The sequence below is a fragment of the Simochromis diagramma genome, unplaced genomic scaffold (genome assembly GCF_900408965.1).
Source record: "Simochromis diagramma unplaced genomic scaffold, fSimDia1.1 OVJJ01000361.1, whole genome shotgun sequence".
In the NCBI taxonomy this organism is placed as follows: Eukaryota; Metazoa; Chordata; class Actinopteri; order Cichliformes; family Cichlidae; genus Simochromis; species Simochromis diagramma.
The window spans coordinates 4,194,376-4,218,369 of record NW_024386860.1 but is presented as its reverse complement, the minus strand read 5'-3'; the positions used below and the strand labels follow the sequence as shown (position 1 = coordinate 4,218,369).

Below are 23,994 nucleotides of genomic sequence, written 5' to 3'. Positions count from 1 at the left end.
AGAAAGCTCGGAGAACTATTGCTCAACACCATTTTAAAAACTTTAGGAAACTGTGGCTCCTTAGAAGCAAAGTATAAATAATTGAGGAGTGAGGCAAGACTTTTGCACAGAATTGTGACTGTCTGTGTTTAGTTGTGGGAAAGTACCTGGACACAAGTGTGTAAGCAGCTGTTTCATAATCATGCCACCAGTGTTTTGGTCTGCTTCCCAGTCTGGGAGTACTGGAGAAGTTACAGAACTGTTAGGAAGGAACTGTAGATGTTGCTAAACTGCTCAGTAAACTGAAGCCATTCTGAAAGCCCATTTTAGCAACCACATCCAACACACCCTACAAATAACATACAGTAGACACACAAGTGGGACAAGTTAAATACCAACTGTTGAGAGCTGCAGAGCTGTCTCAGTCTGAACTGAAAATAATACACGATGACTCTCTTTAATCTATGGGGAACTGTGTAGGCAAGAAATACCAGCTGGCTCATATCCTGTAAGCTACTTTCAACCACTTCAGTGGAAACAGGAAATACATATATATCTGCTTAAATGTTTGCTTGACAACATTTTCTTTAACTTGTATTGTCCATTACATACTCAGTCTATTTATGGGTGTTTGGAAATAACCTGCTATCTGCTACATGTAGCCTGAAATGCAAAAGATGAAGCCAAAATCAGATAAATCTCAGATAAATTGGATTGGTTCACATGTCACGTTCAGCGTATGTCACCTGTATGTACACTGAAAAAAGAGAAATGCTGGAACAACTTAGTTATATTACGTCGATTGGTAATGCATGATTGAATTATTAAATAATAAGTCAACCAGATCAACCCAACACAAAGCATAATACGTGAAGCTTAACTTGGGTGCTTTAAAAATACCAAGTTAAGGGACCAGGCTCTAATTTCAAGTTGACAGAAACCCAAAAAAATACACCAACCTCACTAAAGCATTACCTCAGCTACAACTTAAATACTCCTTGCACAGTGTAACTTAAGAGTCACCAAAATTTGGATCCGTGACAGAATTTTGTTCGAGTCACCACTAAACACAGGCTGAATGAAGAAAAGTGCAGAAAACCTGGCTTCCACCATTTAAACACAAATTTAGGCATTTGTGAGTTTTTTCATGACTTCTCCAGTACTTCCTGTCCTCCACTACATCTCAAAGGTAACCGTTGCCCTTTCTCCCTCACTATGTGACAGCTAGATACTCAATACTCGCAGTAAATGATGATACTGGCTGTTCTGTTATGAATGAAACAAATATAACTTGCAGTTGGACATGAAGTTGCTCACAACAGCTAAATTCTGCTTCTACTGTGACGGCCACAGGGCTGACCTTGTTTTCTTTGTTGCCTTTGTCTATCTCTTCCGGGTAACTGGTGGATGGAGCAGACCCAATTTGGGATGTAACATACCTGAGCAGGCTCAGGGCCGTCTAAAGCAGCCCTGCCAGACCTTCGTGGGGGCTCTTTTTCTGCTCCTCTCTTGCACTTGTACACTTACCCTGCGTATACACTAATCTGCTGACAACCACTCCTACTAATCTTTGGTTTCTTTGCTTTATTTAATTAAGCTATTTAATAGCATCCTAAAATGACGTGTGTGCTCTCTCTTTTTGAACCAGGGTAGTATAAAAATCCCAAGATGCGATCTTTCCATTTTAAATAATTTGCTTTAAAAATGTTTTTACATTTTCAACGCAGGACGTTGTGTTTACACCGTAGTATAAGTGTAGACTACAGTGTATAGACTGCAGTGTATAGACTTCTACTGCCATGAGGTCTCTCTTGGAAATGAGATTTTTAATCTCAATGAGATTATTTACCTAGATAAATAAAGGACTAATAAAAAGTATAAGTAGCTGTATTTAAGTAGATGATGCGAGTCCTCCCTCCATCACAGTGCTTATGCTGGCATCTGTTGGCACTGAAGATTACAAGTCTGACACTGAAAAACAATGTGAGGGTGTGGTGCTAGAAGTGAGCTATGAGCTCTGTGGTCTCTTCTTCATCTCATCTACATTTGCTGCACCTAGCATAACACACCCGGGTCCCCAGACTGCAAGTCGATTAGCTGTGGGTCACTTATGTGTCAGGTGCTTATGAGGAATAAATGTGTATGAATTAACAGTCCAGGGTCTGTTTTTCTGCTGCACCTAGTTCGATCTTTTTTAATGTTTCCCTTTTAAAAAGGTTCAAATGGATGCTGAAACATCCGTGTTATTTATTTTCAGGCTCTTTGACTCCTAAATCTTTATTCATTTAGTTTAGCTCTGATCATCAGCACCGAGCAGCTCAAACATGCTTCAGCTTACTTACAGATGTAAACAAGTCAGTGAGCTACCATCTCACTGTGTCTCCCTCGCTTCTCCCTGTAAGTATGAAGGGCAGGCTTGTGTGTCATAACAGGGAGCTCACTATATTTAAGAGTTTTTCTAACCCACACCCTTCCTTGCTTTGCTTCTTCTCTTCCCTCTCGTCTCCCTCTTTCCCCTTAGACTGAACTCTCTTTTTCCTCAGAGACGGCCTTTGGTCACTTTGTTTATCCATCTTTTTGACACCCCCCCTACCCGCCACCCCCTGTCCCCTCTAATTCTCTTCTCCAAGGCCAAGACATGAAATAATAATCTTACTCTTCACTGCAGCTCTAACTACACATAGTGCACACAGTTGTCCAAGTTTTTCACTGGCCTTTGACAGCTTATGAATAAAGTTTATGTAAGTGCATTAACTTTAGTGCTCCATGAACAGATGAATAAATAAAAAAGCATAAGTTGGAGAGGTAGATGGAATGATTTATATTTGTACTACCATGTCGATAAGGTTGTGGGTTTGAATCCAGGCCAGGAGTTTGAATGTTCTCCTTGTGTCTGTGGGGGTTCTCTCTGGGTACTCCAGCTTTCTCCCACAGTCCAACATGCACGCCAGGCTTTAAGAGCAACTGATTATTCCAAATTGGCTAAAAAGGTGAAAGTGAGCATGAATAGCTGCCTGTCCATTGTGTTAGCCCTGCAACAGATTGGCTGTACCCCACCTCTCACCCTATAACAGTGATACGCTACAGCTCCAAGTGGAAGAGGATGGATGGATGCTTTAAAAGTTATGGTTTTAATACCATTACAATTCCAGCATTTTCCCCAGTTACAGTTTGTATACTAAATCAACCACCTAACTAACGGGTTAGTTTAATATTTAAAATCTAAACTTCAAACTTTTCTTTGAATGCACAGCTTCCCCCCTATAATTTTTTTTACGTGAATCTTTAAGAGAAAAAACCCATCTTCCACGCTTTATACACATCACTCAGCCATAACACATGACACAGGAAAATGTAGGGTAGAGGGGTTTCCTCCTGCCAGAAGAAGTTTTACTGGGGCTGTAACATTCGATCTTGTCCTGTGGTGTCTGGTACCCAGATATTGGCAGCTGGCAGTCCTGTTGCTGCTCAATCAGACTGGGATCTGCAACATTTCATGGGGATTTTGTTAGCAATGCCTTGTCCCCAATGACTCTGAACGAGAGGATTAGCATTATCTGTTTGTAGTTTTAATGTTATCCATTAAAGTGTTTGTTGTTGTTTTTTCAGCTTGATTCAGTTGATTTATTGGAGCATGCCACTTTTTTTTTGTGGTTGTATTATTTAATTGAACAAAATTCAGTTAAGTGAGCACTGTTTTGTTGTCTGTTTTTGTCATCGGTGTTTAAAATGTTCTTTGTCATGTCTTCCAGAGCTTTGTCAGTGTTTCAACATAGATGTAAAGCACCCGCGCATATTCACCGGTCCAGAGGACGCGCTGTTCGGCTTCTCCGTCTTGCAGCATGAAGCAGATGGAGAGAAATCGTAAGTCTGTGATGGAGACAGTCAGATATAATCTAATGGAACCACACAGTCATAAATAAACTGTCATAACATGTACACAAAGCGGGCGATGAATGACATTTTGATGATGAATGAATTACTCCGTAAAGGATGCTGGTTGGTGCTCCCTGGGACGGGCCGCCCAACAACAGGAAAGGAGATGTGTACAAATGCAGCGTGGGACAGGGAGAGGAACTCAAGCTGCAATAAAGTGAATCTAGGTGAGAGAAACTATGAGTTGAAGAAAATATGCAGGAAAAAAATCCTCAATTCATGTTTGGATTTGTTACTTCAAAGCTAAGATGTTTGTCTCACTCAGGTGAGACGGCTCTCCAGAACGTTTCTAAAAATCTGAGGAATTCTCACTTGGGAATGACCCTCACACCAACTTCACCTGATGGCTTCCTGGTATGTGGCATCAACACTGGAAAACGGGGCTTTTTATTTTTCCTACATGGGCAGTGGGTTGATGGGTGGGAGCCTGAAGGGATGTGGTCAGACCAGGTTGAGTTTGTTCAACAGAATTCTCATGAATTCGCTCCCTTCGAGTGTTTTTAGTTGAATTTAGATTTGACCACAAGCGGTTCACTGATCCTCCTCTTTCTTTTCTTTAATTTTGGACATGCATTTGCACATTTACATAGTCTGGGAAGGTGTTTTAAACCCATTTCCAAACAAGTGGAAAACATTCAAGACAGTTACCAATCTTCCCAGGAGTGCAAGTCACAGAAAATTCACTTCAAAGTCAAACTCTACAATGCTCAGAGAAACTGCAAAAAACCCCAGCGCCACATCTTAGACAGTACAGGCCTCAATCAGCGTGTTACACAGGAAAGTAGCTAACCACAAGACTTCTAGAGTAATGTCTATTTAACAGATGAGATCAAAGTGGAACTGTTTGGTCATAAGTCTCAGCACCATGTTTGGTGAAAACCAAGCACAGCATATCAGCGCAAACACCTCATACATACTGTCAAGCACAGTGGTGGAGAGGTCATGATTTGATCTTGTTTTGGAGCCACTGGTCAATAGTCAATAACTGCAGTATGTCAGTGGGCTGGTTGTCAGTGTAGGTTGTATTTAAACAGTTTTTCGAACCTCGTGAGGACCACATAATTTGTTTTATGTCCTGATAGGTAAAACCTTAGAATTTAAGGAGGGTGTATTTTCTTTTTACCATGACTCTAATCAATGTGAGAACTTACAGAGCTTGTAGTTACTGACACAATAACCAGACATGAATGATTCAAAGTCAAGCTGATGAAGTCAAGTGCAAAGCAACGTTTATGGACAGAATCTAACTCGAGTTTAGGTTTAAGACTTTAGCTTTTAGACAAACTTCTTGAAATCTTACTCACTCATTTATCCTAATTTCTGCACTTCTGAGGCTTCTGGCTTGCAGACCCACACACTTATTGCCTTAGCGAGGAGACAGCAGTTTGTGTTACATGCCTTCTTTGTGTAACTCTGTGTGTATGTTGGGCAAGTGTGCTTGCGTGTTTTGGTGTCTGCCAGGTTTTTTACTGCTTCTTCGGGCGTGGAGTCGTGTACAGTTCAAAAAACGCTAGCCAGCTTAGGCGGGTTTTTTGTGTGCGCGTGTGCACAGGCATGTGTGCGGGCATGTGTGTGTGTGTTTATCTTAACCCCAGTGGTCAGGTCTATAACAGGATCGGAATGCGTCTCCGGCCCTTTGTTAATGACAGACCTACCAAAAGCCATAGCACCTCTTTCGCTTTTCTCCATCTTCTCCCTCCATCGTTTCCTCCCATCCCTCTCTCTCCATCCTTTCTTCTCTGCCTGTCTGTGTGCCTGAGGAGAAACCCTTCCATAATGACAGGGCAAGAAAAACCAGGATGTTTCTCTTTCTCTCATTCTACCCCCACTTCACCCCACTTTCAGTCTCCTTCTTTTGTCTTTCTGCTAGCTTCTTTTTTGTCTCTTGTCTCTGCACTCGCCCCTGTTCTTTCCTCTTGGTATGGAAAGCCAAATAAACGGCGCGCTTTGAAGGCAGAAATATTTTTTATAGGGTGCCCCCTCCCCAACCTCCTTACTCACCCTCCCTACATTTAGCACAATCAAGTTTAAATCACTCATACTGGTCTTGTGCTCCAGCTCTGTGAAACCGCTCATGACAACTGTGACTGCCAGCATGTCGACAATAGTCTCCCTCCTTCTCCTGTCCTCCAAACCACACTATTGTAGTTTTTCCATGACTTATTCCCTCTTGTGACTTGTTTTCTTTTTGTTCCCTATCTGCCCTGATTTAATTGTTATCGTTTTGTGCGTTTCTGTGTGTGTTTGTGGGTATGTTTGTGTGCGCATTTCCATGTTTTAAACTCTTTGATACACATCTTGTGCACGTAAAACAAACAGTGAAAAAGAATAAACTCTGTTCAAATTAATTACAGCTACTTGTGAAATTCACCTGTAAAACAGATGCTTGTGTGTGTGTGTGTGTGTGTGTGTGTGTGTGTGTGTGTGTGTGTGTGTGTGTGTGTGTGTGTGTGTGTGTGTGTGTTTGCGCGCGTGTGTGCATCTGTTTTGCAGGCATGTGCTCCACTGTGGTCACAAGAGTGTGGTACATCTATGTTCAGCACTGGCATCTGTGCCTCAGTCAGCGATGACCTAGAACCAAGAGAGACAATCGCTCCAACAGCACAAAGTAACTATACTTACACTCACAAACACAAAAAACCCACAAAGTGCGGCAAAGAAACATGTTGCAGGCCTGCTTCAATCAACCAAACATTTCTAAATGTCCATATCTGGCAGGGTGCTCGACGTACATGGACATCGTGATCGTGCTGGATGGCTCCAACAGCATCTACCCCTGGTACGAGGTCCAAAACTTCCTCAGTAACATCCTCAGCAAGTTCCACATCAGCTCAGACCAGATGCAGGTAAAACTCCAATTCAGTGTGTATTTGCACAGCCGATAAATATTATTTACACTAGTAATGGAAACTTGTGGGTTTAAATTTGAGTGAGTCTCCCACTTAAATATCTGGAACCCCTTAGCTGCAGCCCAGAGCAGTAAGACAAGCTAGTCCCTTGAATGAAAACATGCTGACAGGGACGTATTAGGAACCAGTTTGGCAAATATGTCCAGAAGAATAGTTGGAGTGATGTAAAGGGACATGAGCCCAGCTCACTTGAGGTTGAAGGGGAATGGGAGCTGGGGGTTTTGGTGATGGTGTGTGTGTGTGTGTGTGTGTGTGTGTGTGTGTGTGTGTGTGTGTGTGTGTGTGTGTGTGTGTCTGCATGAGTTGGGGAGGGGAAGTGAGGTTTCTAGTGACATTATTCAAAGCAAAGCAACTAGAAGAGTGAAAGGAGAACTGAGTAATGAAAAGGGGAGGTGAGGGGTAAGGGGTAGCAGGCAATGTGAGGTGAAGAGGAAATACCTCTGGTTTTTGAATGAATTCAGAAATCCCCCAAGTGCACTGTTTGCTTTAAGAACAGGACTGGTACTTAAGGAGATAGTTCAACCCAGAAACAAAAGTCTCAGATGTTGCTTTCCACAATTATGTGCCGGCACAACCAATAACATGTGGCATTGTTGAAATGCTTGTGTGTTTCTGTACATGTGTTTGCCCTCGCGTGTCCATATTTAGGTTGGTATTCTGCAGTATGGTGAGGTAGCTGTTCACGAGTGGTCTCTGAAGGACTACCAGACCACACAGGAGGTAGTGGAGGCCGCCAAGAATATCAGCCGACAGGAGGGACGGGAGACGCGCACGGCATATGCGATTGAAACAGCCTGGTAGGCATGGCAGTTTACTAGTCAGGGATGATTTTTCTCATTCTAAAGCATGCTGTAGATTTGGCAGGTTAACTGGAATCTATGTGACGCTTTGGTTTTTGTTTGTAACAATAGTTGGTGCTTATAAATAGATCACTGTATAATTTTCAGTTATAATGGCAATCAGATCTGTTTTCTTCTTCTCTAATTTCCTTTCTAACAATATGCTCCATGTTTAATTTATGGAAAACTATTCGATTTCTCATAATGTATGATCTGTTTCTGTTCAAAATTAGTCAGCGGTAGTGGCAGCACACCACACAAGTATCTTTCAGCCAATAGTTTTAGTTTGGACAGGTTTACTTCTTGAGTTCATTCTCACTGATTTCAGGCAGCTGTTGTAAGCAAAAAAGCTGAAACAAACCACTCTACACTCCCTATACATAAACGCTAGGGGTGCAACGATACACAAAATTCACGGTTCGGTTCGATACTTTGGTGTCACGGTTCGATATTTTTTCGATACAAAAAAATGTTCATGCCTTTTTAATTTGTCATTTATTAAAATTATAAATATATATTTTAACTCAAAAGTACAGTTTTTAAATTTAACCCTAACCCTTGTGCGTGTTTTTTATTTTGACAGCGAATGCGCACCTGCGGACCACTTATGTGCAGCCCTGGTTATTTAGCTCGTCATATTGCAGCCACAGAAATTCTTTTGTCCATGAAACCATAAAGCTGCACTTTCTTTTTGCCTTATAGTCTGATTTGTCATAACTTCTCCATTTTGTGGTAAGCTTTTCTTTGGCTGTCACTTCTTCACCCTGACCTGTCTTATTTGGCTCAGCAGAACTAAAATATATATCTGTCTGTGAAGGTTCTCAGTCATCCAGGTCATTGTAGTTAAATATATATCCTGCTGCTTTTACACACGCACTCACATAAGCTCAGCGATTCTCTGCGCGATCAACCTCTCACATGTTTAAGCTTGCTGCGTGAGATTTCACTTGTCATGTTTGCATAGTAAGCTAACGATTAATAAGACGATGTCAGAGGAATTGGTGCACAAATTATCATCACTCACAGATCAGTGCTGTCGCTCTCTATACACAGTTCGCACGATTGCAAAGTGAAAGCAAAAAAACAAGCGCAAATTCAAACGCGACTTCAATATGTCACATATTGACAGTGGCTCACCGATGCCAATGACATAATTACCCAGCTACATTTCTGAAAGAATGCAAAAGCATTGACATATATTTTCCTTCCTACAATAGCCCGACGGGCAGGGCAGAGATAGATTTTGGTAAACCGACTGAAAAAATCGCTAGCCCCGGGACGTCGGGCTAGCGATATTGCGAGCCCTGTATCTGATTGAGGAATCACTCAAAGAGAGTTTATTACAGAGAAATGTCTCTTTCCAAATTAAAAGCTATACTATCCGCTTCTTCTGGGCTATATTCTCAGCAGCATATTAAACATATAAGGAGAATCATGTGCTAACAGCTGTCTAAATGACTCGGCTAAAGTTAGTAGCATGCTTGCTTGTTTTTTTTCTGCTTCCACTTGTCTTTGCACTAGGATGATGTCGGCGTAAATGTGCAGTCATATTCGTTGTGTTCCCACTAGTGCTTTCAGGTTAATCTCGTTGAAATGACCTTAACGCCACAACACGGCAAATCTCCGTTAACGAGCTACCGCCGATCGCCCCGTGCATGGGGCTAGACGGCCAACACGTTAACGAGCTAACTGCGCTAACACACTAGTTCCCACCCATGTAATTGAGCATTGCGTGGCACATCCAACATACTGTTTTACTTTAGTCCCTGACTTCAGGGTCATACGTCACATGAAAACCAAAATAATTCCAAACGCCAGATCTGAATGAGAGTGGGGGAAGGTCCATGTTAAAAGGTGAGCTTAACTTCTGTCTCGCTAGCTTGCCCTGCGCTCTTCCTTCTAACGATGCTGTCTGTGTTGAGCGCTCAGTGAATCTGCGTTCGACTACTCCGCCTAGGCTGCACTGTCGAGCCTAGGCGGAGTAGTCGAACGCAGATTCACTGAGCGCTCAACACAGACAGCATCGTCAGAAGGAAAGTTGATAAAATAAATTACAAATTTTGTATTGTTCGATACATATGCGTACCGAACCGAAAGCACTGTATCGAACGGTTCAATATCGATACGAATATCGTTGCACCCCTAATAAACGCTTAGTGCCCAACAACAATTTCAGAAGTAGCTGGTTTCCAGATGGTATTGCATCTCCAACATAACTAGCTGAAATGCAGTTCCAAACCTCGACGGAGGCTCCACTCAGTGTCCAGGGGTGTCCAACTCCAGGCCTCAAGGGCAGGTTTTGGATGAGTCCTTCATCCATCGCAGCTGATTTAAATGGCTAAATAACCTCCTCAACATGTCTTGAAGTTCTCCAGAGGCCTGGTAATGAAATAATCATTTAATTCAGGTGTTTTGACCCAGGGTGAGATCTAAACCCTGCAGGACACCGGCCCTCGAGGCCTGGAGTTGGACACCCCTGACCTACATATATACTAATGTTCACATGAACCAAAAATTTCAACTATGACTGCATCACTTCATCAAAACTGTTTCCACTGATTTTCAGTCCGTTTCTTCTGTAGTTTGGCATACCTCAGTCTTTTCACCCTGTTTGACTTGCTTAATAATGTCTTCTCAACAGCCAGTGAGACCATTTCTGATGAGGATTCAGTGAACAGTAGATGAATCAACTGATGATCCAGATGCATTTCTCAGGTTCTGTGTCAGGTCTTTGTTTTAAGAACATAACTTTTAGACACCATTCATCTGCTCTAGAAAGTTTTTTGGGCCTGTCACTTTTGCTTTTGTCCTCAATATTTTTAAGGACACAGTGCACACCTTGCTAAGAAATGCAATGTTTTCATCTGATAGCCCTTTGGGAATCACCTTGTTGATAATAAAAAAAAGTTTGGTTTTTTTTACGACAGGCTGATAATAACAACAATAACAAAGCAATTTAAAATTATTTCTTTGCTAAATTGTTTGTTTGATTGTTTGAAGGGTAAAAGTCATAAGTCAGTGTTAAGCGATTTAACAAAAAACAAAATCCTCTGAAAATGATCAGGTACAAGGACTGAAAATGACTCAAAGATCAACCAGTGAAAAACATTGAAAGACCTTTGCTTAAGACCCCTTCAAAATGAAAATAAAAAATATATAAGGAAATAAGTGGTGGTTCAGTACAGTGTGCAAGATCAAATCCAGATAAAATGCATAAGGGACCTTTGAGGCAGTCTTCTATAACTTCCTCATGGCTGCACTGTCACCCAGTTCCTCCACACATCCATCACTTTGTAGAGGTATGTTGGGGGGCTTTAACGCTGGTAACCCAAGTGTAAAGAAGTTGGCAGGTCAGTGAAAAATCTTTCTTTTCAAAACAAAATTCCTCCTTTATTAAAGTCATACCGACATAGAGCACCACACCCAGACCTGATGTGTGGCCGTGACTGTTATTTTGGTATGTGTGTCTCTGAGCACGCACACACGTTCACACAGGTAATTGGAGTGTTCCTGTTTTCTGGTACATTTAAAGGTAAAAGTTGGACATGTAAACGATAGTGGAAAAGCAGTCCCTGGAAACCAGTATAAGGTCTTAAAGCTTTTTACTTTAAAATGCCAGCGATTGGAAATCCAGTTTTTGCTTTCACTGTAACTGTCATCTTCGCTCCCTGCCCAATGTGATGGTTGGGCTAAGTTATATGCTGTAAAATATAGGCATTAACTTGACATTAAGAGGCGGGACTATCAAAAGATAACTTCTAAACTAACTCTCATAAACATATCTACTTCCACTCTCACATACTCATGCACAGATGGACAGATAGCAGCCCTGGCACTGGCAGGAAAGTGACGGGGTAAGAAAAACAACGAGATTAGCTGAGCTGGGCTAGCCGGCTGCTGGCTCAGCACAGCTGCAGGTGTGGCATGACCTGACCCAGACTGGTCAGCCAAGTAGTTCTGCTACAGCTGTAAAAATACACACAGAGACATGTACAGCATGCACGTGCACACGTACACACACATAATGAGGACTCATGTATAACTTGTTAAATTCACGAACGATGCCTTTTAACTATTCTTTCAAGACTTGACAGTTACAGCATTTGTTCCCTGACCTCCTGACCCCAACGTTAACCTTCTTCACTGTGTGTTTAACTTTCAGCCTTTACCCCAACCATCTCCTTATGAGAAACCTAACCCTAAAATGAAGCACTTAGCTAAAATAGCTCCCGAAAGAACAACAGAAGATTTCGAGTTCCTGGGAGAGCGGTCGGTGCAGATTTAAACTGATCTTAGACTTTATTCACACTAATGCCATAAAAATCAGGAATTTTGATTTGACTTGAAGTTGACTGCTCTGAGGCTTGGCATATTTGAGAGCTAACTATTTGAGGAGGAGAACTATTTGGGACTACTGGAAAGAAGGAATGGTGGTTTATTCAAATGATTAACATTTCACACCTAATTTGGTAGAAATAACCCGACCAGATCTACTGTGCGTAACTTGATAAGCATGCTATAAAAGTACAGCTGTGGGAAAATGCACAAAGAAACCCCCAAAATTAAAGAGATTTTGTGAGCTAAGCTAGCTAGTGTTAGTGAAAACTAATCACAGAGAAGGACTTATTGGTGGCCAAATTCAAGGCAAACGTAGGACAGAAATGCTTCAGTAAGTCCTCCAACTAAAAAATCATATCACCTATCATCTGCTATCATGTGACACGACCCATGAAACAACACATAGCAGTGTTTCCACAAAACACAGTCTGCATTAGGAGCAAAATGATGGATAGTATCTCACCTGCTGTTACATTATCTGTTGGTTTGTGGAACCCCTGCTTTCAATTGTTGACTTATTTTTTTTTCCAAAAAAGATGGGTTGCTGACAACAGAATGCAATCATTTGTGAAAGAAATCTCCGTCCCGGGTCATCCGTGGATCGGGTTTCCTCCGAAGCGTGGGCACCTATAAGCAGAGTTTTGTCTTTACCCTATAAGATTCAAAATTATTCAAAGTAACACTCAGGTATGCCGTTCAGCAGGTTAGTTACAGCGCCGGGAGTAGCTTGGGAGAACAAGGAAACACAGAATGCTTCAGGTTGCTTTCCCAAAATCAACTCAAAGGTTTATTCATCAGACAACAGTTTATATAGAGGAAAAAGGTTCGTGTGTCAGCAGGTTCTCAGTTCAAACCGGTACAGACCAAATAAGGAAACGTCTTCCTGCCCTCTGAGCAAAGAAGTATCCTTTGTATAGTTTATCAGTTCAGCTACAATTTATGATCATCCCAGCAAAATACACTCCTAGACATAGAATACAGAGTTCTTTCATTAGTGAATTCTGAAACAAACCACCTGGCCTTTAACAAGCTCTTTTCTAGGAGATAAAGAAGGGAGGATGGGAGTAAGGGAGTGATCTCTGTGGTGTTTTCAACCTTGAGGTACCATCCTGTGATTCTTACACATTAATTCTTGGGTCACAGAGAAAGAGAAAAACAACTAGTAAATGGGCCTTATTGAGTAACAGTTTTCCTGTATAATATCACTATAAAACAATATCCTGTAAATGCTACCATGGTATCAAAATATCACAACAATTTGTAAATCTCAAAAATCCACATTTTATTGACAAGAGAAGATAGAAAAGGTATCAAATATTCAAACTGAGAAAATATATTTAATTTGAGGAAAAACGAGGCCAGCTCTGTGCCTGAACTCTTACTTTGAAGTCTTGCTGTCTAGTAGCTGCAGTATGGAGTTTATCATTGTCTTGCTGAAATATGCGAAGCCTTCCCTCAAAAAAAGAAAGAAAGAAAGAAAGAAAGAAAGCGTTATATAGGCAAAGGCTTTATTCAAATGCAGCTGAGAATAGGTGAGTCTTCAACCTGGGTTTAAATAAACTGAGTGTTTCAGCTGATCTGAGGCTTTCTGGGACTTTGTTCCAGATATATGGAGCATAAAAGCTGAATGCAGCTTCTCTGAGTCTGGTTCTGACTCTGGGAACTGATAAAAAACAGGATCCAGATGACCTGAGGGATCTGGAAGGTTCATACTGGGTCAGGAGGTCACTGATGTATTTTGGTCCTTAACCATTCAGAGCTTTATAGGCCAGCATCAGAACTTTAAAGTCTATCCTCTGACGGACAGGCAGCCAGTGTAAAGACCTCAGAGCTGGACTGATGTGGTGCACGTTTTTGGTCTTAGTTCTGAATGAGCTGTAGTTGTCTGACTGATTTTTTTAGGTAGACCTGTAAAGATGCTGTTACAGTAATAAAGCCTACTAAAGATGAATGCATGGACTAGTTTTTCCAGGTCCTGTAGAGACATCAGATCTTTTATCCTTGAAATATTCTTGAGATGATAGTAAGCTGACTTTGTTATTGTCTTAATGTGTTTTTCTAAGCTTAGGTTTTTCTAAGTTTAAGTTTAGGTCTGCGTCCATCACTATAGCTTTAAGCACTGATGTTATCTTTTCAGATGTGCAAGCTGCCAATGCAATAGATACTCATCCAACCCAATACCATCAGAGATGACATGTTTGATGGACCCTCTCACTGTCAGATTTCACATTTGGATTTGTCTGATCACAGAACAGACAGAATCTTTTAATGCAGTGCTGCCGGAGGCATCACAGGGGTCCTGTTCTGATTTTCAGCCTTGTCCCTTGCACACAGAGATTTCTTCAGATTCTGGAGACACTGCACTCTCATAGAGTAACAACTTATCAATAAATAGACCCATCCCAAAGCATTCTCTGCTTCATTATCTGTTGGACTCTAAATAGGAGAATGAATCACCAAATGAACATCATGTTATGTTAAAAAAGAACTGAAACTGGGAATCGAGGTCATAAACTTCTTATAAAAACTTTAGTGAGGTATTAAATTCAGTGAGGAGTAGGGTAGTTTATTCATAGAGTTCAACACAATCTTACTCAGCCTCACTCTGTGTTTCAGCTGTGACTGTCTGGAAGTTTCACCCATTGATTGCTTTGGCTTTTACTCTCGATTTTTAGGCACAAAAATGACAACATTTGCAGATTCCGTCCCGTATCACAATAATGACACCACCAAACATTATGCATGTGCTTCTTCACTCTGCTAGAAGTACTTTAACTTTAAATCATAAACATAGCTCACAATAACGGCTTGCATGAGGAACATTTTTTGTCTGTGGGAGGAAAGTCAAGGACTTGACCTGAATCTGACTGCCACTTGTATAGTGTAGTTACACACTTTACCTAAAACTTGATTGTTTTGTATCTCCTTGCATAATGAAATGAGACTAGTACCAGACTAGAGTACAATTTGATTGCAGACTAGATGACTGCTTCATTAACATGAAGTAACCCATCTACAATTGGATTTGCCACTAATTTTTTTTATCGCTCCACCCGTCTGAGACGCACACCATTCCCTTCTACACACACACGCAGAAAAACAACTAAAGTACACACACAAAAACCGCTGTGCTGTGTCATTACCACACTGCTATGACTCCATAAAATGGCTAGTAAATACAGCCAGGCCTCCCAATTAGCTCCCATCACTTTCTCTGCTCTTTCATCTCCCTGTCCTTCTTTCTCATCTGTTTCTTGCTTTTCCTTTTATTTTTCCTTTGTTTCTTGCCTGTTTTTGTGTCTCTTGTATCCTCATTTTCCCCAATCTTGTCTCCACCACTGCCCCCCACTCTTCTGTCGTTCTTTTCAATCTTTCCCATCAAATTTGTTCTGCTGTATAATTCACTAAATTTTAACGCTAAGCACAACGAAGTGGGTTTTGCACTCATAATGTTTGATGTAATTTTACTGTCTTTATTCTTCTTGTTCTTATAATGAAAACTTATAGTTTGCATTATAATACCATTATTGTCATTATTCTCCATTCATGTGTTTGTAGTTTTTCTGTTTGTTGCTTTTTTTCCTCATCTTAATGTGACTTTTCTCGTTCATTTGTTCCTTTTCTTTTAACTCCTCTCCTTTCTTTCTCCTCTCCTACTCTGCACCCTATGTAATTTGCAGACTGCATAGGGGAAACTGTTGTTTTTAACTCAGAGTTTCTTGCGGCTGACCACAACGTTATATTTAGTCAAGGGCTGGAGTTAGGCCTGAAAATGACTGAGTTCACTAGCAGTGACTTCTCTGCCTCATTCACTCTGTGTGTGTGTGTGTGTGTGTGTGTGTGTGTGTGTGTGTGTGTGTGTGTGTGTGTGTGTGTGTGTGTGTGTGTGTGTGTGTGTGTGTGTTAGTCTGAGGCTTACCAACCCTATTCAGCGCTTGAATCAGCTCCCACTGAGAACAGGTTTCCTCCAGACAAACGGGGTGCAGCTCGGGTCTGTTTGTGTGTTTGTCAAGTTTTCGTCTGTGTGTCATAGCACAGCTGGACTGGAATGCACAAATGTGGTTCTTGTGTGCAGTGACACATCCACACTGCACGCAGTGACTGGTTGGAGTCAACTGGCAGCTGATGCATGTGTGTCAAGTTGGACTAATAAAGTTGTGGAAAGGTCCAGCTGTGACTTGGGCCACTTATATCGCGCTCGATGAAAGCAACTCAAACTCAGTGTTTTTACTAGCTTTTCTTTTTCTCAGAGAAATGCTTAATGTCGTGTGTTATCTTACAGAGGATGTTTATTTAAATTACTTGATACTCACTGGTAGCCTCCCTTTCATCCATTTCCTAGCTACACTTTGACTCCGTTTTTCTTTCGTTCTCCACGTCTAAGATCTGATTCTGTTTCACAAGATCTGTAGGACCAACTGACGTATATTTTTTTAAGCTTTATATGTCTCTCTCTCGTTCTTTGTAGCACAGAGGCTTTCAGTCCTGAGCGTGGAGCGAGGGAGGGTGCCACCAAGGTGATGATCGTAGTCACAGATGGAGAGTCCCACGATGGCGATGAACTAGAAGGTGCTCTGGAGAAGTGCGAAGAAAGAAACATCACCCGATATGCCATCGCTGTGAGTGCATGTTGTCCAAGCTCAGCAGAACGATAATCTTTGGGGGTTTATTTGACAATTTTTGCATTTTGTGGCGCTCAAATTGTTGATTCAGAAATTCTTTCTACAATACTAATAAAAAGACAACTAATCGACGCCATATGCAGGATGTGCAGCGCATCCCTGGCATTCCTCACACATTGTGTGAAAGTGGTATAGCAAATATATACACCCCGAATGAACCAGACAATATCAACACCACCCCACCCCAAAATAACTCCAAATTACAAAATGACCCACTTGGGTCTACTAAAATAGCCAACTGAGAACAAAAACTCTTCCTTTCCAGCCCCACCCGACCCCCTCAACACACAGAAAAACACCGAGTGGTGGCGTGGTTTGTTTTTGAGAGCCAGACAGACTCTAGTTGGCAGGACTGGTTGCAGACCCCTCCCTACCCACAAGAGAAGCAAACGAACGTAAAGGCTCCGCTGGAACCACAGAAGAGGAGAACATGAGCCAAGCATGCAGGAAGAGTGGCAAAGGGCCACTTTGGAAACAGATGTAGATTAGAGAAGATCAGATAAACTGATCACTGACTGGAGAAGCTTATTTACAGTACGAGTCAGTTACAATAACTTGTTCTGTTGAAACAACGAGTAAGCCCTACCTCTGGAACAATAAATCCCGCGGTTTAATCAAGCCATCATCAGTGAATATTCTCCCATGTCTCCCTGAATCTGCTTCTTTTAATGTTTCGCTACAGGAAAACATCTAAGGAACTAATTTCAGTCTGTTCATTAAGCAGTGGTGGGCCAAGATAGAAATGTTCTTCTAGCAGCTTTTAGTGGTATCAGAGCATGCAGATAAGTCTGTAGTGTTTCTGTGATTGTTAAAGGAAAATGTTAAATATTCTTTATAATAGTTTGAGCTATAATCACAGAAATCAGTTACTTTGAGATAATTATTATTTTCTTAACATGATAAGAAGCTGGATCTTCCACAAAGATTCAAAGCTCTGTACAGAATCACCATATACATTTTTTACTTATTTATTTTACAACAAAATACTTTTTGTTCAACATTTTTTGATCCATGTTTTTCCTCTTATCCACACTCAGCCTGCACTGGCTCTTTGGCCCACCAAAGTTAGGACTAAATTCAAAGCACAACTGATTCTGGTGATACTGATGAATCTTGAAAGTTGTTTGGATTCATCATCCACAAAGCAAATGATGAATTATTTTCATTCAATAGTTTTGAATGAAAATAATTAATCAGCCAAACTAGTGGGCAAACTAACGCCACTCTGAAAATCCAGTAGCAGCTATTACAGCCACCGTTTCTCTGGATAACAGTTTTAATATAGACCATTTACCACTCTTAAGGAAAGTGTGTGAATCATAGAGAAAAATGTCTCTTAAAAAAGTACAAAAGGTTTGAGAAGTACAGATGAAATTTTATTGTGTCTATGATACCAGAAACTCTTTGGCTCCAAAAATCACCTGGAGAAAGTAATAAAATATGCTGCAGAAACAAAATACTTTGTGAACCACAGTTTCATGGAGGGAATCAAACAGGTAGTGACAGATATTTAAGGTGCTGCTAGAGCAGACATTTTATACACAGTCACAAACTTAAATATTGAAAGAAACAAACAAAAAAATGGCTGAAGCAAACGACAGTGAATGGGGTGGGTTTGATGGTTTGAATGTTTGCCCAAAAAAGTCAAAGTGATGAGAGGTAATTATTGCTTATAACAGCAGCCATGTTTTCATGTTGCTCTCTGTGCTGCAGCCCGTGTGTGCGCGCAGTGAAAATGGCTCGCCAAGGGGGTCGGAGCTCTCAAAACAAGAGCAAAAAAAGCGCCCGGTCACTGGAAACTGTGTTTTATACATCAGTGCAGCCCAGAGGCTAAAGCATTTAGGCAGCACCGTATGTTTGGAAGCTTGTAAAGTGGAAACAAACCAATCAGAAGAGTTACATTTACTTTACAGTTCTTCTTTCCCTGTTGCCCTTTTATGCCCATGCGAGAGCTCGCAGTATTTGGCAGTCTGCGTGGAATTTCACAACTTCTACAAGTTCATAATGTACATATTTATACGCAGGCTCGCCTTATGTTACACACTGCACCCCTGCCCTTTGAAAACAGAGGATTTCCTTAGTTTGCTTGGCAGCTAAAGTCACAGGGGGAGATCTTGGGTTTGGTTTCTCTTATGGAATTTTCTCATTTGTACTTCAGGCGTTAAGCCATAAGCCTTTGCCGCTGCAGTATATTCTCTGGATCAGTCATCTCTTCACCTCGCAGCTAGGCCTGTGCTCCTCATTTACAAATCTCTGGTGGCTGCCTTTTTCTTCCATCTTATGCTTTCCACTCGATTTGTTGACTTTGGTATCACTTAATTATTGGTAAATGACACAGAAACTGGCACATCTCCAAACTCAGTCGATTTTACTGATAGTCACAGCAGAAACATGGATGAGCAATTGCTCTGATACCTGCTTGTATACATCAGAATTTCATCTGTGGTCTTTCATCAATATTTTGTTGAGCTTGTGTTATGTGCTCATTCATTTCCCATGTGGTCTTTTACCTTTCTGACTTTCTTCAGGTCCTGGGTCATTACATCCGGAGACAGCAAGACCCTGAAACTTTCATTAAGGAGATCAAGTTCATCGCCAGCGACCCTGATGACAAATATTTTTTCAATGTTACGGACGAAGCTGCGCTCAACGACATTGTTGATGCACTGGGAGATCGCATCTTCACTCTGGAAGGTGACTTTCAATCCACATGGTTTTTCAGCAGTTTACCTGCTGTGTTGTGCTGCATAAAATGTGCTAGCTGCTTGCTCACAAGCAAGAAAGACTGAATGGTTGCACAGTGCTGTGAAAAAGGCTTGAGTGGCCACTCAGACTTTCTTTTACATTTTCTTGTACATTTTTAAAGTGGTCTTGAGCAATAGTTCTTCAGGGTTTTCAAAGGTCTCAAAGATCTCTCAAAGTTTTTCTTTGGACATTGGCTGCTCTTTTTACTAATTTTCAGTTCTGCCCATGCACCTGAGGAAAGTTGTTTTGTTTGTGAAGCCAGTTAACACTGAAGCATAAAAAAGGTACCTGACTGAATGGATGAACCAGTGTTGTGTCTACACACAACAGACAAATACATAAAAATGTTTCCCCATTTCTTTGAATATACAGAAAAAAACTTAGCATAATGTGCAGTGTGTTCTTAAAAGTTTTTAGGAAACTGGACATGTGTAGAGCAAAAGAAGCAGTGCAGGGGAACAGTTTCTGAAAGTCCAGACACAGGACAGGAGAGATCCACCTGATCCACTGAAGCCTCGTCAGAAATCAGAAAGTTTTTCATCCAAATTGTCATCTATGTGTACAAAGCAGACCAGGTGACAATGAGCCCCTATAAAATACAATGGAGGCCCTGAACTCCAACATTAGTGAAGCACTGTGGGATCAATGTGCCAGAGAACAGAACAAAAGGCAGAAACATCCAAAGAAGAGCTCCGAATATCCTTCAAGAAGCCTAGAGAACTATTCCTGAAGACTGCTTACAGAAAACTTGCCTATGAGAGTTCAGACTGTGTTGAAGAATAAATGTGGTGAAATTAAAGAAATGATAGCTTTCTATCTGTCTAATTGGCAAAGAAAACTACATAAGGAAAGAAATGTGTGGGGAGGATGTACATGGGAGAACAAAGCAGTGAAAACTGAAAAAGGGCATGTTCAGCTGTCATAGTATTTGTGGGAAGATGATAGGAAGGACGATGAAAAGCGATGCCACCCTTCAATGTTCAGGGAAATCTGAGAGGAAGAGACAGGAGAGAAGGAAATGTCTGCCACCTCCAGTGTCTGTCTTCAGTGTGAGTGAGGATGCCAGCGATCAGAAAGAGAGAGGAAAGGGAAGGGAGGAGATGGGCAAAGGAGCACGGAATGACTTGTTTTCCTCTGTTAGGTACGCTGGGTTACAACGAGAGCTCGTTCCACATGGAGATGTCTCAGATCGGCTTCTCCACGCACACTCTAGATGTAAGTCCAACTTTATTTAATTCTTTGTGAGCCAGCAATTGGTTGAGTTTTATCTCTGCACATCATTCATTCCCTGCTCCATTCTTCAGGATGGCATTTTGTTTGGCATGGTGGGGGCCTATGACTGGGATGGGGGTGTGTTGAAAGAAGGGACCAATGGGCGAATCGTGCCATCCAGAGAGGCCTTTGAAAGCGAGTTTCCTCTGGAGCTCAAAAATCATGCTGCTTATTTAGGTAACCACACATCATACCACCAAACATGACACTGAATGCTTTGTTTTTTGCACTTACTGTGTGTGGTATTGAATAAAAAATAGAAAAAATTTTAAAAAAAAAACTATCTTCATTGATGAAACAATCATGTAATGGCTCACAATTACCCTGGTATTACAAACGCAGATGACCATATTAAACCATACTGGAGAGTGTGAGTCGTCCCCACTCTCCTAAAAAGAATGGCAAATATTGGTTTATAAAATATCAAATAACAACTTTTTTCAAACAAAGTAAACATTCCTGGTCTTTCCGTTTAATATAAGATACAGCATTAATGTAACTCTTAAAGAGCATTAGATTAGGTTTTCAGTGCTGAATGAGGTGTGTTCATATGCGTTTCCAGGTTACACGGTGACCTCTGTGATAATTGGTGACTGGAAGAGGGTGTATGTAGCTGGAGCTCCTCGATTCAAACACAAAGGCAAAGTCATTCTGTTTGAACTCAGCGATGAAGGCGATGTCAACATTGTGCAGGCGCTTAATGGAGAGCAGGTAAAGCCCTTGTTTGAGTCTCCCTTCAGTTTGTTTTTGCTTTTAATATTTCAGCAGCAAACAGTAGGAGTCTGATTTCTCTGGGTTAAAGCAAGCGCTCCCCCTGCTGGCGGTAAGATGAAATAACATGTATCTGTGTTTAGATTGGCTCGTATTTCGGCAGTGAAGTGTGTGGGCTAGACATCGACCAGGATGGCATCACTGATGTCCTTCTGGTTGCTGCTCCAATGTACCTTGGGTCAGGAAACAAGGAGGCTGGACGAGTCTACATCTACACTCTCAATGGAGTAAGACAGCAGCAGCATGGATCGATCACCTTCATATCATATATATTATGAAAACATTCCTGTCATATACAACAATGAATGATATCCCTGTTTTACTCCTACAGGGTCTCCTGTTACCATCCACTCATCTTTCTTTGTTTCCTCCTCTTTGTGTCTCACAGGAGGACATTTTTGTATCCAATGGAACGCTGAAGTCAAACAATAAGTCCCAGGATGCCAGGTTTGGTTATGCACTGGCACCCACTCCAGATCTGAACCATGATGGCTTCACAGATCTGCTGGTGGGAGCCCCACTGGAGGATGAACACCGGGGGGCCATCTATGTTTATCATGGAGACGGTATTTATGTCATCCACAACTATAAACAGGTATCCCCCTTTTTACAACTGCAAGTTTTACTGGTGCATCTCAGAACTCAGACTAATTCCTGTCTCTCTCCTTATCACAGCGGATAGCTGCATCATCAGTTTCCCCCTCCCTGCAGTATTTTGGCCGAAGTTTGAATGCTCAATTGGATTTGGATGGAGATGATCTAATAGACTTGGCAGTGGGAGCGCAGGGAAGTGCTGTACTGCTCAGGTGGGTAGGATGGAAAGTGTAACAGGCAGAAAGCAGTGCAAGCAGTGTTAGATAATGGAGCCATATAAAACATAACTTGTGTATCATCTATAAACAACAAGTTCCCACATTTAGAATCATAACAAAAATTTCTACTGGCTATTACAACTGTGCACATAAATGGATAAATGCTGCTTTTTGAGACTGTCCCTTCTGTCTCTAGCTCTCGCAGCATCGTCCAGATCAATGTGAGTCTGTCCTTCCAGCCGCACTCCATTAATGTCATTCAGAAGACCTGCCAGAGAGGAGGCAGAGAATCCGCCTGTCTCAATGCCACCGCCTGCTTTACAGCCGTGTCCCGCTCCCCAAGACCACGCAGCAACAGTTTTGGTTGACACATTTATATATTTATATATATTTTATACATATATGTATATATTTTATAAACCCTACATTAAGTAGCCTATCGATGGAGTTTTTGCCTCAGTTGCATGATTTCTCTTCAGATCTGTGGGTGCGGGCCATGTTGGATGACAGGAAGTTGTCAGCACGGGCGCTGTTTGATGACAGCTCCCACCGACAGACCCAGCTGGCTGTCCGAGCCCAGACAGGGAAAACTCTGTGCTACAGACTTCCCTTCCATGTCTATGTGAGTGTCGGTACACACCTTCCATCTTTCATTCATACACAGCAGGATGGGAAAGTCACATTTCTTTGTTTTTTTTTTTACATTTTTTCTGTCTTCAATGTAGGACACAGCAGATTACATTCGTCCTATCAGCTTCTCACTGTGGTTTAAGATCAACAACACAGAAAGTGGTCCCGTGCTGGATGAAGGGTGGCCGACTACTATCAACAAATCTGTGAGTGGCACAAAAATTAGCGCTATATATCCTTGTTGTTGTCCGCATTCGTTCAACATGCTGCTCCTGCCTCCCATACCTGTCCAGATCCCATTTTTTAAAGACTGTGGTGAGGATGATGTGTGTACAACTGACCTGGTGCTACAGGCACACATGGACATCTCTGGGACAAGGTACAGAACTGAGATATTCTGGTGTTCCCTCTCTTCCCTTTTTTTGGTCTCAGTGAGTTTTCATTGTGTTTCCTCCACAGACAAAAGCCTTATGTGATTCGTAGCCCTCGTAGGCGTCTGGCAGTGGAGGTGCAGCTTCAGAACAGACTGGAAAACGCCTACAACACCAGCCTGACGCTGCACTACTCACGCAACCTCCACTTCTCCAGCCTTAGCATCAGGGTAAATACAGCACATGTACTGCTATTACATGAGGGACCATGTAACCATAAACATCTATCTACATGCACAGATCCTCTCTTTCTTCGTGTCTTTTCTTTCATCGTAGGAGGTTGCCCACTTCAAGATCGAGTGCACAGCCCTTAGCGCCAACAGCCACTCATGCAATGTCAGTTATCCAGTATTTCGCTCCCAGTCAAAGGTACGTTCGTGCTGAGGAAATAGTTCCATCAATCACTCAACTCAGCCCACACATACTTCTCTTCCTGCAGGTTAGATGTGGCACTTCAGCAAGTTGCTGCTCTCTTTTTTGTTTGCAGGTTAACTTCCTGTTGGAGTTTGAATTCAGCTGTACATCTTTGCACAATCAAGTGAAAATGAAGCTCCATGCATCCAGGTAGCTGTCTGCAAAGTAGCATGCATGTGCACGTGTTGAGATGCTGGAGTATTTACAGATGAGGACAATATTTGAAAAAAATATTA

The 23,994-nt window shown here is 41.7% G+C and overlaps 1 protein-coding gene across 1 annotated transcript in view; it reads left to right on the top strand.

Moving 5' to 3' along the window:
* The window catches only part of itga10 (integrin, alpha 10), a 33,231-nt gene that overhangs the window by 6,165 nt on the left and 3,072 nt on the right, over window positions 1–23,994 (top strand). The window contains exons 2-22 of the mRNA XM_040029822.1: window positions 3,732–3,843; window positions 3,972–4,082; window positions 4,181–4,269; window positions 6,409–6,523; window positions 6,634–6,761; window positions 7,473–7,621; window positions 16,470–16,620; window positions 19,212–19,377; window positions 20,570–20,643; window positions 20,733–20,877; window positions 21,263–21,411; window positions 21,555–21,698; window positions 21,860–22,066; window positions 22,147–22,277; window positions 22,480–22,646; window positions 22,763–22,905; window positions 23,009–23,119; window positions 23,207–23,292; window positions 23,373–23,514; window positions 23,621–23,713; window positions 23,832–23,908. Of these exons, the coding sequence (XP_039885756.1) occupies window positions 3,822–3,843; window positions 3,972–4,082; window positions 4,181–4,269; window positions 6,409–6,523; window positions 6,634–6,761; window positions 7,473–7,621; window positions 16,470–16,620; window positions 19,212–19,377; window positions 20,570–20,643; window positions 20,733–20,877; window positions 21,263–21,411; window positions 21,555–21,698; window positions 21,860–22,066; window positions 22,147–22,277; window positions 22,480–22,646; window positions 22,763–22,905; window positions 23,009–23,119; window positions 23,207–23,292; window positions 23,373–23,514; window positions 23,621–23,713; window positions 23,832–23,908 (2,600 nt within the window). The 5' untranslated portion in view covers window positions 3,732–3,821. The remainder of the gene's footprint in view (window positions 1–3,731; window positions 3,844–3,971; window positions 4,083–4,180; window positions 4,270–6,408; window positions 6,524–6,633; window positions 6,762–7,472; window positions 7,622–16,469; window positions 16,621–19,211; window positions 19,378–20,569; window positions 20,644–20,732; window positions 20,878–21,262; window positions 21,412–21,554; window positions 21,699–21,859; window positions 22,067–22,146; window positions 22,278–22,479; window positions 22,647–22,762; window positions 22,906–23,008; window positions 23,120–23,206; window positions 23,293–23,372; window positions 23,515–23,620; window positions 23,714–23,831; window positions 23,909–23,994) is intronic.